This window comes from Cheilinus undulatus, linkage group 2 (assembly GCF_018320785.1).
Source record: "Cheilinus undulatus linkage group 2, ASM1832078v1, whole genome shotgun sequence".
In the NCBI taxonomy this organism is placed as follows: domain Eukaryota; kingdom Metazoa; phylum Chordata; class Actinopteri; order Labriformes; family Labridae; genus Cheilinus; species Cheilinus undulatus.
This window is the reverse complement of record NC_054866.1, coordinates 9477721-9491878: the sequence shown is the minus strand read 5'-3', so window position 1 is coordinate 9491878 and position 14158 is coordinate 9477721. Positions and strand designations below refer to the sequence as shown.

Sequence of the window (14158 nt, the reverse complement as noted above, 5' to 3'; positions counted from 1 at the left end):
GTGCAGTTGTTATTTGTACTCATACTAAGGATTTTTATGTAAATCTAAGCTCAGCTCTGAGAATGCTTATGCACAGAATCAGAGAAAATAGTTAAATTACAAATAGAAAGCATTGTAAGAGTCCCAGCACACATCAATCACTGTCATTATTCATGTATGTATTTTAAAAAATAATATTAATTTTGTCAAGTTTCTGCCAAAAACATTGCCTGATGATATCAAACCTTTAAAATACAGCTGTGTTTGGCAATTGAAACCTATGGCTCACTTTGCCTCAAAGGAGTTTCTTAAACCTTGCACTCTGCAGACAGTGCGTTTCAACAGTGCACTGATCGGGACCACTATGAATCAGCCACATGGGGCTTAAGCTTCCCTCATCACATCAGCTTGCTTTAAGATTTCCACTCTCTGCAGTGAGTTCTTCCTGAATAGTTCAAAACAGCCTTTAGTTAAATCCTGCATTCATAGATTCCTGCACAGTTTTATCAACACTCCAAAGGTTCATGAGGGCAAAAAAGGTGTTTGTGAGCACAAGGATTTTCAGTTTGTAGGTACATTGCTACAACTTGTTGCCAGGCAATAAGAGCAGTTGGCAGCAGAAAAGATGTACTCTTGAGTTATATCTTTGAATTGTAGTGTTATTTCACAGTTAAGTTGATGACATATGTTGAAATCTATGACAACAAGAAGATGGATAGTCCAGGACACCTTTGGGAGAAAGAATAGGAAATTTCCATCAAGAAAAAAAAAAAAAAAAAGAAAAAAGAAAGAAAAAGAAGAAGACCTCAGTCTCAACTACAACTCTTGGCTAGCTTAAAAGCTAACAACAACTGCCAGTACCTGCCATGGAACACTCCCTGATCAACAGGAGACTACTGAATCCTGTTGAGGTACCATGGTGCAGCACGTACAAATGCAGCGGCCAAGCGCTTCATCATTAGCAGCAAAACAAAGCCCCTACACTCATAACAGAACTGACATTCTGTGTACAAGAGACTGCTCCTTCGACTACTGCAAAGGAGGCATGCATCTTTCCCGACAGAGATTATCTGGAGAATGGGGCGCTCGGTGACTGAAAGGAGGATGACGCGGAGCAGCAAACCTATAGCCGGGTGGGTAGGAGGCAGAGACGGCATTCTGAGAGAAGGCGGAAGTGGGGCAAACAAGCCGGGCTGCAGGCTAGGCTAAGAGCAGCCCCACACAAACCTGCCGTACCAAACTTCTTTCTCCTGGGTGCCTGCTCCTTCGCTAGCAGGATGGATAACGTGAGGCTGTGGATTTCTAACCACCACTTGGACGACTGTGTTTGCTGCTACAGAGGAGACTGCCAAATGTTATTTCGTTGTGTTTTTACAATGCAATGACAATAAACGACTATCTATCTATCTATCTATCTATCTATCTATCTATCTATCTATCTATCTATCTTTCTATCTATCTATCTATCTATCTATCTATCTATCTATCTATCTATCTATCTATCTACTTTGTCTGAACTTTGTGCACAGATTTGTAAACTGTGGGCACAGCTACACCCACATGTAGGTGCATAGCCATTCACAGACATACGCTATCAGTTTAAGAATATGCTTGAAGGTCAGAGAAAACCAGCTGACCAGCTGTTTTGCTCATGTTAAGTAGTATAATGTTATTTAATGGCAAATTTACAAACTTTATACCACAGGAGATGCAAGCATAATGTAAAGATAATGTTGCTATTCACAACATCTGTGAACAAGCGTTCACATTAGCTTATAGCCTAATGTTAAGGCTCGTCTAGTAAGGCAGATTGAATGCATACCAAATCTTTTTCATCTCTTTTTGCAAGACAAATACTTTGTTGGTGTGCCGTAGAAGGACAGCTAACATTAGCTGATGTCACAAGAACGTGATGTTGGTAATATTTTTAACCGTTTTAATATGTTTTTAGAGATTTCGCATCATCCTTATACTCGCTACTGTGTCTTTGTTCTTTCACTGAGGCCAAGTTAAACAAAACTAAATCAAACACAGATAAAGGTTAGTCAAATTCCAAGGTATTTCCATTGATTTCAAATGGAAAAGAGCCCAGAATTTTTTTTTTCTAACCTAGTAATATCAACCAAGAAGGGCGAGGTTTGACAAGGCTTCAGTCAGCTACATGGAAATTCCCACAGGGTTTGTCAGCACCAGTTACACCCACTAAAGCTGGATGTGTGCCAACTTCTTATCAAAATGGCTGGCTCTGACTCAGTTGTTATTTAAGTACAATATAACGAGGTTAAGCTTGCAGTGCACCCAACCTCTATGCAACGCCCTGAAGGTGGTGGGCCCACAGGGTGGTGGCTCTTACTCTTTCGGGTTGAGCTTGGTCACTAGACGCTCGCCATCCTGACAGGCAGATTGACAGGTAGATTGACAGGTGAATTGGTGCAGCTTCAGCAGTGTTGCAGAAGTTGCATCAGACTGTTGTGCTGAGCTACAAGTCAAAGCTCTCAGTTTACCAGTTGATTTTCTTTCATCCTTAACTTATGGTCATGAACTCTGGTTTATGACCAAAAGAATGAGACTGACAGTCTAAATGAGATTCCTCAGGTGGGTGTCTGGGCTCAGCTTTGGAGATAGGGTGAGGAGTTCAGACATCTGGATGGAGCTCAAAAGTAGAGCCATTGTACCTTTGCACCAGTTGAGGTAGTCTGGGCATCTGATTAGGATGCCTCTTGGATGCCTAGTTCTGAAGGTCTTCTGAGTGCACCCAGCTGGGAGGAGACCCCGGGGTAGACCGAGGATTCACTGGAGGGATTAAATATCTAATCAGGCCTGGAAATGCCCCAGAATCCCCCGGGAGGATCTGGAAAATGTTTCTGGGAAGAGAGATGTCTGGGCTGACTTGTTCAGCTTGCTCCCATCGCGTCCCAACCTTGGATAAGGGGAAGAAAATGGTGATGCCTGTGATGGCCATGAACTCATGTCTGAGCAGAAGATCACAGAAATGTTTTAATAGGCCCTTTTCAATTCTGTTCAATTCTTCTTTCTAATCACACCTATAGTTCTAAGTTTCCTTTACTGAGATGTGTTAAGCTGCCACTGACACCATATTTTCTGATGTGGGCATTCACAATAAAAGCACTCAAGCAAAAGAACAACAGCAGACTAACTGTGAAGAACTTGTTGGAAATAACATGTCAATCAGCTTAGCTTTATCAGCATCACTAGCGAGTGTTAATTGGAAATTCGAGCTTTAATGCTGTTTTTCTTGCCTCATTTAACACCAGGACCTGTTTCTTTTAAAATCTAAACTGAAATTAAACCTCAAAGATTTTCATGTGCTACACAAAATAAACAATAATAACTAAGAGATTGTTTTGCTCAACATTGTAGTCCCATAGCTTGGGGACCAAAAAGTGAAAAAAAAAAAAAAAAATCATTCATTGACAAAAAAAAAAGTTTACTTATAGCTGCAAATCAAGTGTGTTTCTAGACAAAGCGGTCCTGACTGAAATGTGTTTGCTGCTTTCTTACCTTGAGGTTGGTAGCGTGGGTTGAGCACAGCAGGAAGACAAAACCTCAGCCCATCATCAGCCTGAACAGCTAGCTCAATGACATACTCCAGTCTGATTGAGGCGCTCTCTTTTGGAGGAAGACAGCCAACACTCAGAGAGAATATATCTGGACTTTCTTCACTCTCCTGCAGTAGAAAGGCTTCCCGGCCAGAGCTCAAAGCATCATCATACTCCTCACGAGCCTGAAAGAAGGGTTACACATGCATGTTTATTGTCTTCACTCTGTTATTTGGTAAGTTCCACTGTATCTGCTAAGTCCTGACTGCATAACTCACATTCTGTTTCTCCTTCACCTCAGCTACAATCTCTGTTTGCCCGATCTTAGCGCTGAAATGACAGACAGCAGCATCTCCAGGCAGAGGGAAAACAAAAACAGCCTCTAGTGGATTGTCCTCTTGGTTCTCATAGTTTAGAGTGGAGACCACTGTAGCCACATGGTCTCGAACCTCCACCTCCACCTCCACGCTCTTCAGAGGAACTGACCAAGAAAACACAATTGACACAGACAGTGAGAACTAGGGCTGGGCTTTATGGGTCAAAAAATCATATCTCCATATATTTTATTTGAGCATATCTGTAATTTTTCTGCAAAGAAAATGGTTGTGATGACACCAGAATTATAAACTTTGATATGATTCTATTTCGATTTTGCAGGGTTGAAGGGTGCTACTGTTTTCCAGGACAAAATAGCAGATCAGACAGACATGTGGGGACAAAAAATAAATTTCCTTCGATTGAGGTGTGCACTCTGCTTATCTGAGCTTGCATATGTAGGCTGGAAAGTGCTTGATCTGACTGGCCTCTCACATAATGTGGCGGCATCAAGGTCATAGTGTGAATTGTGACATTGGTGGGAACATAAGACTGACCAACATTACATCACCTGGAGCTTTTTTTTTTAATTGCTTTGAATGACAATTTCAGGTCATTTGGGTTATTAGGCCCCGAGCACCGACCTTGGTGAAACTGTAGGCGTTTTCATTATTCCATCAGAATTTGGCTTTAACATGACAACATGCACTAGACTAGACTTTATAAATAATTACCCTTATTATTTGTAATGGGGGTGGGGGGGCCACCAGAATTTTGGCGTTTTCGCTGATCGACAGATTGAACATTTTGACAACCTTGTCCGAGGGATTTTATCTGATTGACTCCAGAATTTCCTTCATTCTAGACAAGATGTAGATCAATGTTTATCAAAAATTTGAATTTTCAACATTATAGTGGATCTGTTACTAGGGCCCAAACTTAGACTTTTGTGCTTTTGCCACTCATCAAAAAACATCTCAGAGGTTATCACACAATGATCCTGAACACATTCATGCATCAGTATTATTACTTTGTCACAGTGCCCCCTTCTGCCAATTTGAAATTTCCTCCTCTAAATTTTCTTTTTCCTCCAAAACAACTTAAAATATTCAAACCCAGGCTTTTGATCTTCGGTCTGCTTATGGGTCATGGATCAATAAAGAACATTTTGGACCCCTAACCAAATCCTAACAGGAAGTCCACCAGCTTCATCTCAGTTCCAAATAAGCCATTTTTGGTGGTGCCAAAAGACTATAACCTGCTGTAACTTTTGCAAAAAATATTCTGTGTTCTTCTACAGTTTCTGGCAAGACAACAGTACCAGATTGTGAACAGAGATTTTGAGGAGTCACAAAATACATTTGAAGCGATAATATTAGGAATGAAAATATAGGTGGCTTTGCAGAGGCCTGATCAAAACAACAAAAACGGTGGAGGCTTGTTTATTATTCTCTGGTGACACTAATGTCTCTGAAAACTAAGCACTCAAACAGAAAGTCTGTTTATGAAAAGAAAATATGGAGGTTAAAACTTGACATTTCATAACTCTTGTGTTGTTGTTGTTTGAAGGTTTCAGCAAACCCCTGAAGGTTTTGGCTTGCCCCAGAAGATTTTCAGGTTTAAAATTAGGCTGTGGCACACAAAGGGTGGGAAAGGCCGAGGTAGTTAATCAAGCTGAATGACAACTAAGATTGGGCAATGTCATTTTTTAATAAGTTCTACCTCTCCACTCTTTTCCCATGGTATACGGTGTTACTATTCAGTGTTTAAAACATCATTACACAACAAACAGGTTGGACCAAGCACTTGCTGGTGTGTACGCACAAGCACAGCCAGTATAGCGTGCACGTCTGTAGGTGTTTCATTTAATCCTTTTTCAAAATGCTTAGAGTTAAACGTAAAACAAAAGCAATGAAGACGTCCAGTAAAGAAAGTGATAAATAGTTGCACTATTATTTTCATACTACACAGGAGTTACATCAGAGCAGACAAACAAAAGGTTGGTCTCACCATCTTTCTCACTCTCTCTTTCTTTGTAACGGTGCAAAGAAAGAGAGAGTGATAAAAAAGTAAGAAAGTGTTTATGATAATCAACTAGAAAAGCACTCGGAGAGCGCAGACCTCCACCATTAGCTCTATCTCCCAATAGTGAAGAATCGTTTAAAAAATTCCTGGATCCAGACGGTGATCCACATCACTCCCAAAATCTAATCAGTTCTTCCTCATGCCATTTCTGACATTTCCTGAAATCCGTCCATAACGTTTTGAGTTATGTTGCTAACAAACTAAAAAACAAACCCTGCCGATCACATAACCTCCTAACCACAGGTAACCACATAACCTACAAATTAATATCAGACAGGATCTAGGAATGTGAAAAGTTGTCTTTCAAGGGATTTTAAACAGATAAAATAGATGGTAAACATTTATTTTTGCATTGTGCAACAATGGCAAAGTCAAGCCTGGAGTTCACATGGGAATCTTATTAAAAGTTACAGACTACTTTGACACCCAAAATCGCCAGTTTTGGCTACATTCGCATAAAAACGGGTGAACCATAGTTTAAATGCTTTTTTTTAAAAAATTTCAGTTATTTTAATTGTGCCAGATGTTGCTGCTGCAGGACACAGCAGATACAGTATTGTGAAAGCCCTTGTAATATTGTGGTAATTCACCGATAACAAAGGCAGTATTTTACCACAACTCTAACCCTCTAATCCTAACCCTTACCCCCGTAATATTGTGGTTATTTCCTTACAAAAGAGGTGTTTTTTAAATTTAATTACTTAATTAAAGTGGGTCCTTCCTGAATAATTTTAAACCAATTTTTATGGTTAAGGTAAGGGGTCAGGGGTTGGGCAGTAGAGTAAAGTACCACCTAATAACCAGAGAATTGTCACAATATTACAAGGAACTTGATAACTCATTCATTATAACTCGGTAAATACTTCCTTAATATTATCATATTTCTAGGTTATTACTTGGTAAAATACCAACTTATCTTGAGAAATTACTAGATAATAACAGTTATTACTATAAAATTACAATGAGGGCCCACCTAAATAAAGTTATAGTTTTTTAATCAAAACATCAATACCACTTTAGCTATCTGCTTTTTCCGTCTGTTCCCCTCAAGACAAAAACCTTCATTGTGCTTTTCTTCTTGCCACAAACCAGACACTCAACACAGACACACCCCTTTCCTCTATTCATACAGCAGCTCACCAGTCTCTCTCTCCCGTTTATCTGCATGAGGAAGTTTGATAGCCTATTTGTAACGTCACACAGCACGCAGTGTTGTGCAGAAAGTGTTTGCCCCCTTCCTGATTTCTTACTTTTTCTTCATATTTGCTACACTCTAATGTTCCACATCAAGATAACCAGAGTAAATACAAAATGTGGTTTTAATTTAAATAAATAATTCCCAGGAGTGGCCAGCCTACAAAAGTTACTCCACAAAGTATTTAACGACTCATCCAGGAGGTCACAATAGACCCCAGAACAAAATCTAAAGACCTGCAGGCCTCAGCTGATTCAGTAAAGGTCATGACTCAAAACCAGAAAGAGACTGAGCAAAATGGCATCCATGGAAGAGTACCAAGGCAAAAACCACTGCTGATGGAAAAGAACACAAAGGCTCGCCTCATATTTGACAAAAAACATCCTAGTCCCCAGGACTTTTGGAGAATATTCTGTTGACTGACGAGGCGAGAGCTGACCTTTTTGAAGGCGTGCGGTCCGTTACATCTGGAGTAAAACTAACACAGCATTCCATAAAAGAACATCATGCTGACAGTCAAACATGGTGGTAGCAGTGTGATGGTATGAGGCTGTTTTGCTGTTTCAGGACCTGGACCACTTGCTGTAATTGATGGAAGCATGAATTCTGCTGTCTACTAGGAAATACTGAAAAAGAAAGTCTGGCCATCAGTTCATGACCTCAAGCTCAAGAGCACATGGGTCAGCAGGACAATCTGAGAAGTTTCGGAGTGACATAGAGCCTGGACTTAAATCTGATTGAGATGTTGTGGCGTGACATTTAGAAGGCCATTAATGTCGGAAAACCCTCCAGTGTGGCTGAAATAAAACAATGCTACAAAGAAGAGTGGGCCAAAATTCCTCTAAGGGGATGTGAAGGACTCATTGCCAGTTATAAAAAACGCTTGCTTGCAGTTGTTGCTGCCAAGGGTGGCAAAACCAATTAGCAGGTTTAGGGGGAGGGAACTTTTTCACAAAGAACCAGGAAGGTTTGGATGCCTTTTCCCTTCAATAAAAAAAAGCCTGACTATGCTATGCTATGCTGCTACAATAAATGAAATAAGTTTGACATCATGAAAGGGAGTTCTGAAATCAGTTTCAAAGCATTTTTACATACAGGCAGTGCTGCTGCTAGAAAGGGACACACACTCCTAAAACACTTATTACAAGCATGTACATTGCACATCTTCATGACAGGTGTTAAATCAACACTGTGGCTATTTTTAAATATCCCTGGATACTGTATTAATGCACTATCGCCCTCTCCTAACAACAATTTTCTCCCATTTAAAAAAATAATAAAACTGGCTAAAACACAAAGAGGGCAACCGAGTACAGCAGAAGGAAGCCTTTCTGGCCCTCCAGGGGGCAGTACCATGTGTGTATGACACCACACCTCCACAGAAAGGGACATAGCCTATCGGTGTATGGGTGCAATGTGTAGCTGTCATACTGACTAATCTGTAATACGAAAATGTACTGGAAATGATCTGTCAAGTAGAAACCTGGGGAAAGCACTGAAATCAGCATTTTAAATTCTAGGAGCTGTACCTGGTTCTTCTTTTACAGTCAGCAGCCCACAGCAGCAGCGCTCCATGATTGGTTACAGCTCACACAGTCAAGGATGCTGTTGAAAGACAATAACAAAAGTTAAATTATGGATTTGGTATGCTTACAACCAAAAGCAAAGCAACCACTGATCAAGCAATATGATTATGGTGTGACTGTAGGCAATGTGGTAAAATCTGATTCTCCAAAGATGAGATGTTGATTATCTTTCAATTACAGTATGAGATATGAGAGCCCATACATATTACACAAGCTTGTATCAGTAACCAACATTACTACATGTGAGGACTGGTAGAATGGGACACTTGGCAAACTGGGACAGGCACATTTTCTGACAAAAATAGTTAGGATAACCCAAAACAAACAGTTTTGAAAAGGAGAAAAGTTCATAAGTGTGATCAAATGCAAGTTTTTGGACATGACATGAAGAGACAATAGAGCACAAAGTCACAGAAGTAAGTGGAATGATAGCGTTCTGTTGTTGATTGGTTTATTCAGCACCTATAAAAGGTGTGAACCCTTTAAATAATATTTCAAATCAATCATTGTCAAAATAATTTGTCTTTTTTGACAAAAATATTTTTAAAACGACTCTTTAATGTCACAGTGAAAACAGATTTCTACAAAGTTATAATAGAAATATGTAATGAAAAAAAAAGTGACTGCATAAATATTCACCCCCTAATTTAACAGTGGTCCAGCCAGTTGGTGCTAGTATTCTCACAGTTAGTGAAATGCGGACCACCTGAGCACAGGGAATGTAGTATAAAGACACCTGTGTCTGGAAGGTCCAGCCACTGGTTAATCAACATTCCTGGCTACCACTTCATCATGAAGACAAAGAACACCTCAAGTAACTCAGAGAAAGGGTTACTGACAAGTACAAGTCAGGGGATGGATGCAAAAAAAAACAAAAAATTCCAAAGCACTGAATGGCAAATGTGTAAATCTGCCTTGATTAGACCGTCCTCACAAACTGAGTGATCAGACAAGAAGGAGACTAGTGAGAGAGGCCACCAAGACACCTATGACTACTCTGAAGGAGTGACAAGCCTCAGCAGCTGAGACTACATACAACTACTGTTGCCTTGGTTCTTCACTGGTCAAAGCTTTAAGGGAGAGTGGCAAAGAGAAAGCACTGTCGAGGAAAATTCATATTAAATCTCATGTAGAGTTCACCAAAAGGCATATGGGAGACCCCATGGCAGCCTCATGCAGTGGGGATGCTTATCAACAGCCGAAAAGGTAAAGGTAAAATGAATGTGGCACAATAAATGAAAATCCTGTAGGAAAATCTGATCCAATCTGCACGAGAACTACGACTTGAGATAAGTTTTTTTTTTCCCAGCATACAGTGAATGCCACACAGAAATGGTAAAGAAAACAAGGTGAATTTTCTGGAGTGGCCGAGCGAAAGCCCAAACCTCAATCCAACAGAGAATTGTGGCTGGACATGAAAAGGGCTGCTCACACCGGATCCACATGCAACATGACAGAACTTCAGAAGAATGGAGTAAAACTGCAGTGTCCAGATGTGCAAGCCTGACTGAGACCTATCCACACAGACTCAGTGTGTGATTGCAGCTAAAGCTGCTTCTACTAAATACTGCCTGGGGGGGTTGCAGTCACTTAGTTTACATACTTTTATTTAACTGACATTACTTTGTAGAAATCTGTTTTTACTTTGATACCAAAGAGGGGATTTTTTTGGTTAAAAAATTGGGTGACTACTACTAGATGGGCTGGAAATTTTAAAAAATGTTTCTCACTGCATAAAGTAGGCAAGCTTTTCTAATCAAAACATTACTACCACTTTATCAGCTTTTTTGTCAATTTCCCCAGAAACAAAACGTTGGGGGCTATTCCTCTTCCTACTCGCACACAGACACACCCCTCTCCAGTATTTATACAGCAGCTCATCTGCTCCGTGTATCGACGTCGAACAACCCCATAAAAGAAAACTTGTATCGAGGCCTACCTGCCTTTGGTGGAGAAAAACTTTCGTGCACGAGAGCCTTCAGAGGACGATGTCAGACAGGGACGTCGCCCTCCCAAATGAAATACAGCCGAACTCAAGCCACGCCCACTTATCACACGATGTTTGCCGAACTCCTCGGGGGCTTTTCATTGGAAAGTGCTCATCTGGGTTTTCTTTAACTCTTCTATGTAAGTGACTCAACTTGTTGGAAAGGATCCAGGAGCTTTTTTTAAAATCACTGCCAGTATCTCATGTGAAGCTGTTCATGAAAGCTGCTTGCTACTGGTTTTGTTTAGCATTCAGACAGTGTTTGTCTTTTTCCAGCCTCAGACCTGTGGCTTTGTTCAGAAGGAAATTCTACTGAAAAAGTTTAAGTTGGGAAAAAAAAGCAATTTACTTGTGTTTGGTTACAAGGCTCTAACTTATTTTACAGTTTTTTTACATAATTATATTTAAGATAGATAAAGATTTTGAGCAATATTGCAGCCTCAAACCAAAGAAGGTATTAGAAAATAACATATTTTGAAACAAATTATACAAAATACTGGGAATGGTGCTATTTATTTTTTTCTTATACTGATACCCTTATAAGTACTCCATAATGACCTTAGTCTTTTTGATAACAATACTGATATTTTCTAGTATTTCATGGAAAGATGGGTGAATAGTATATTTTAACAGAAGTGTTGTGAGCTGACAGATGTAGTGTTTAAAAATCCAATAATCAGAATTATTAAATTGAAATACACTGTATGGACAAAAGTATTCATCCCCCTGCCCATTACACCAACAGGGACTGTTATTACATTGCATTCAAATACTTTAATATGGAGTTAGCACCCCTTTGGCAGCTATAACAGCCTCCACTCTTCTTGGAAGAATTTCACCAATATTTCAGGCTGGCTCTGTGTGGACCGGTCAAGTTCTTCCACACCAAACTCATCAAACCACGCCTTCATAGGCCTTGCTTGTGCACTGGGGCACAGTCATGTCGGAATAGAAAAGGGCCTTCCCTAAACTGTTGTCTCAAAGTTGGAAGCAAAATATTGTCCAAAATGTCTAGATAAGGGAGCCTAGCCCAACCCTTGAAAAACGGCCCAGTACCATTACCCCTCCTCCACCAAACTTCACAGCTGGCACAATGCAGTCAGGCAGGTAACGTTCTCCCAGCATCCACCAAACACAGACTCACCCATCGGACAGAGAAGCATGATTTTTTCACTCCACAGAACATGTTTCCAGTGCTCCACAGTCCAGTGCTTTACACTACTCCATCTGACACTTGGCACATGGTCTTCTGCTTCGTGGCTGTTGTTCCTAACACTTCCACTTTCTAATATCACTTATAGTTGACTGTTGAATATCAAGCAGGGATGTAATTTCATGCACTGTCTTAATGCAAAAGTGGCATCCATCACAGTGCCACGCTTGAAGTCAATGAGCTCTTCAGAACGTCTCATTTTGTATCATCAAATGTACTTGGGCTGATTTATGTCCATGTGAGGGAAACACAACAATAATGTGACCACTGTAGCAAAAACAATCTCCAGATACCTAAAGCTGTTTGGACAGTTCATCACAGACTAACACCAGTGTCAAGACGACAACTCAAACACAGGTCATTATCTCACACTTGTTAAAGGGAGTCTTCTTGTCATGTTCTCTGGCAGAGGAGCCTTTCTGAGCCTGAAATTTTCTCCCTAAAAAACTATGGCTTTCAGTTTTTCTAATGACTTAAAATTTGCTTAAAAGTAAGCTGTGTGACTCAATGTTTCGAAGATTTTGGGAGAATATTTTGCCTTTATTAAGATAGGATAGCTGTAGATACTGAAAATAGGTGGTTTTAATGACAGTCAGTGCAGCCAAAAAGGGACTTTCAGCATTTTTGTCTACACCATGGAAATATCGTCAACTCAGTGTGGATGCTGGAATTCCATAATTCATAAAAATGAACAACTTTGTCAGATATTATCATCTCAGCAGAACTGCCAATTTAAGAAGCAAAGAATACAATTAAAAGCCCCTAAAGCACTGATCATCAACTGGCGGCCCAAGGGCCATATCAGGCCCCCCAAAGCTTCCTATCCGGCCCCAGAAGATCATTAAATACAGAAAAGGAGGAAAAGAAGATGTTGTGGTTATAAGGATATTGTTTGGCTTTAAATGTCTGCAGCTGTTAAACCCACCGCAACATTAATATTACAGCATTTAATATTGAGTAGTTTTAGAATGATTAAACATAAGATCTGTTTTTACAGAAATTCACTTGTCAGCCATTATAAGTACATTTTTTTAAATGTATTTAAAAAATAGATTTAGACTGGTGGAAATGTTGCAAAAATGGCCAGAAAAAGAGGTGAAAAGGGTTTAGACAGCAGCAAAATGAGTTGTGGGGTGGCACATAGGGACAAAAATTGGCTGGAGAAGTGGTGAAAAGAAGTTAAAAAGGGGGCAAAAAGTCTCAAAAACAGGTTAAAAGTGGCAAAAACTGTGTAAACACAATAATGAAAGCGGGTTAAAAAAGTGGCAAAATGGTTGAAAAGGGGCAAAAATGGATAAAAAAGTGTCACAAAGGGGATAAAACATGAAGGAAAAGTGGTAAAAAGGGATTACAGAACTTCAAAAATTGGGTTAGAGAGGTAAAAAGGGAAAAAGTATCAAAAATTAACTAAAATATAGAGGGAATAGCGAGGAGAAGTAGTGAAAAGAGGTTAAAAAGTAGCACACAGGGGAAATACTTGGCAGGCAAGTGGCTAAAAAGGGTTAGAGAGTGGCAAAATGGGCAAAAAGTGGCAAAACTTAGTTTAAAAGTGGCAAAAATTATTAAAAAATGGTTTAAAAGTGGCAAAAAATGTTGCAGAGATGGCCAAATGATGTAGTGAAACGGGATGAAAAAGTGTCAAATGGGTTAATATTGGTGTTAAATTTACAATTGGAAAAGGCCCATTCCCCAGGATTTGAAAGAAAATACTAATACTAATATTTATACATTAATATGTTAATTAGCCCAAAATATCTATTAAATATTTGTTTGTTTTAAAGTCAGGCCCCCAGAGTCTCTGTCAAAACTAAATCTGACCCTTGTGCAATTTTATTTGATGACCCCTGCCCTAAGGGTTATAGGAGGGCTTCAGGGTTAATAATGTTGATAGACAGCTCAAATATCTGAGGAATAGGTCTTTATTTCTGAGGATTTTAACAGCTCAGTCCATGTGCTCCAAAAACTCAATCTCCATCCCTCTGGGACTGAACTCCACCATGGGGGATAGGGCTGTCCAAGCTGTAAAGTGTCTTTCCTGACCACCAGAGAGCGCCACAGCTACATGTACAACACCACAGAAATAGAAGTGTGTTTGGGTTTACAGCAAGAGTAGAAATCAAAAAGCAGCCTCTCTTAAACCCTGAGTTCATCTGATCTCATGGTAACGTTGAGATCATCTGTTGAACTAATGTGGTGGAGCACATACCCAAAGAGCACTAGCCATGATTTCAACAACAT

General features: G+C 39.8%; 1 protein-coding gene across 3 annotated transcripts in view; it reads right to left on the bottom strand.

The window, feature by feature from the left end:
* Window positions 1–10765, bottom strand: part of LOC121522373 (von Willebrand factor A domain-containing protein 5A-like) — a 36138-nt gene extending 25373 nt beyond the window's left edge. For 2 of the 3 annotated variants that reach the window (XM_041806645.1, XM_041806663.1), the window contains exons 1-4: window positions 10660–10765; window positions 8664–8739; window positions 3818–4020; window positions 3502–3724 (exon numbers count right to left, since the gene is read on the bottom strand). In XM_041806645.1, the coding sequence (XP_041662579.1) occupies window positions 3502–3724; window positions 3818–4020; window positions 8664–8709 (472 nt within the window). In that variant the 5' untranslated portion in view covers window positions 8710–8739; window positions 10660–10765. The remainder of the gene's footprint in view (window positions 1–3501; window positions 3725–3817; window positions 4021–8663; window positions 8740–10659) is intronic. The other variant, XM_041806654.1, reaches the window with a different exon arrangement.
* Between the last annotated feature and the right edge of the window lie 3393 nt (window positions 10766–14158).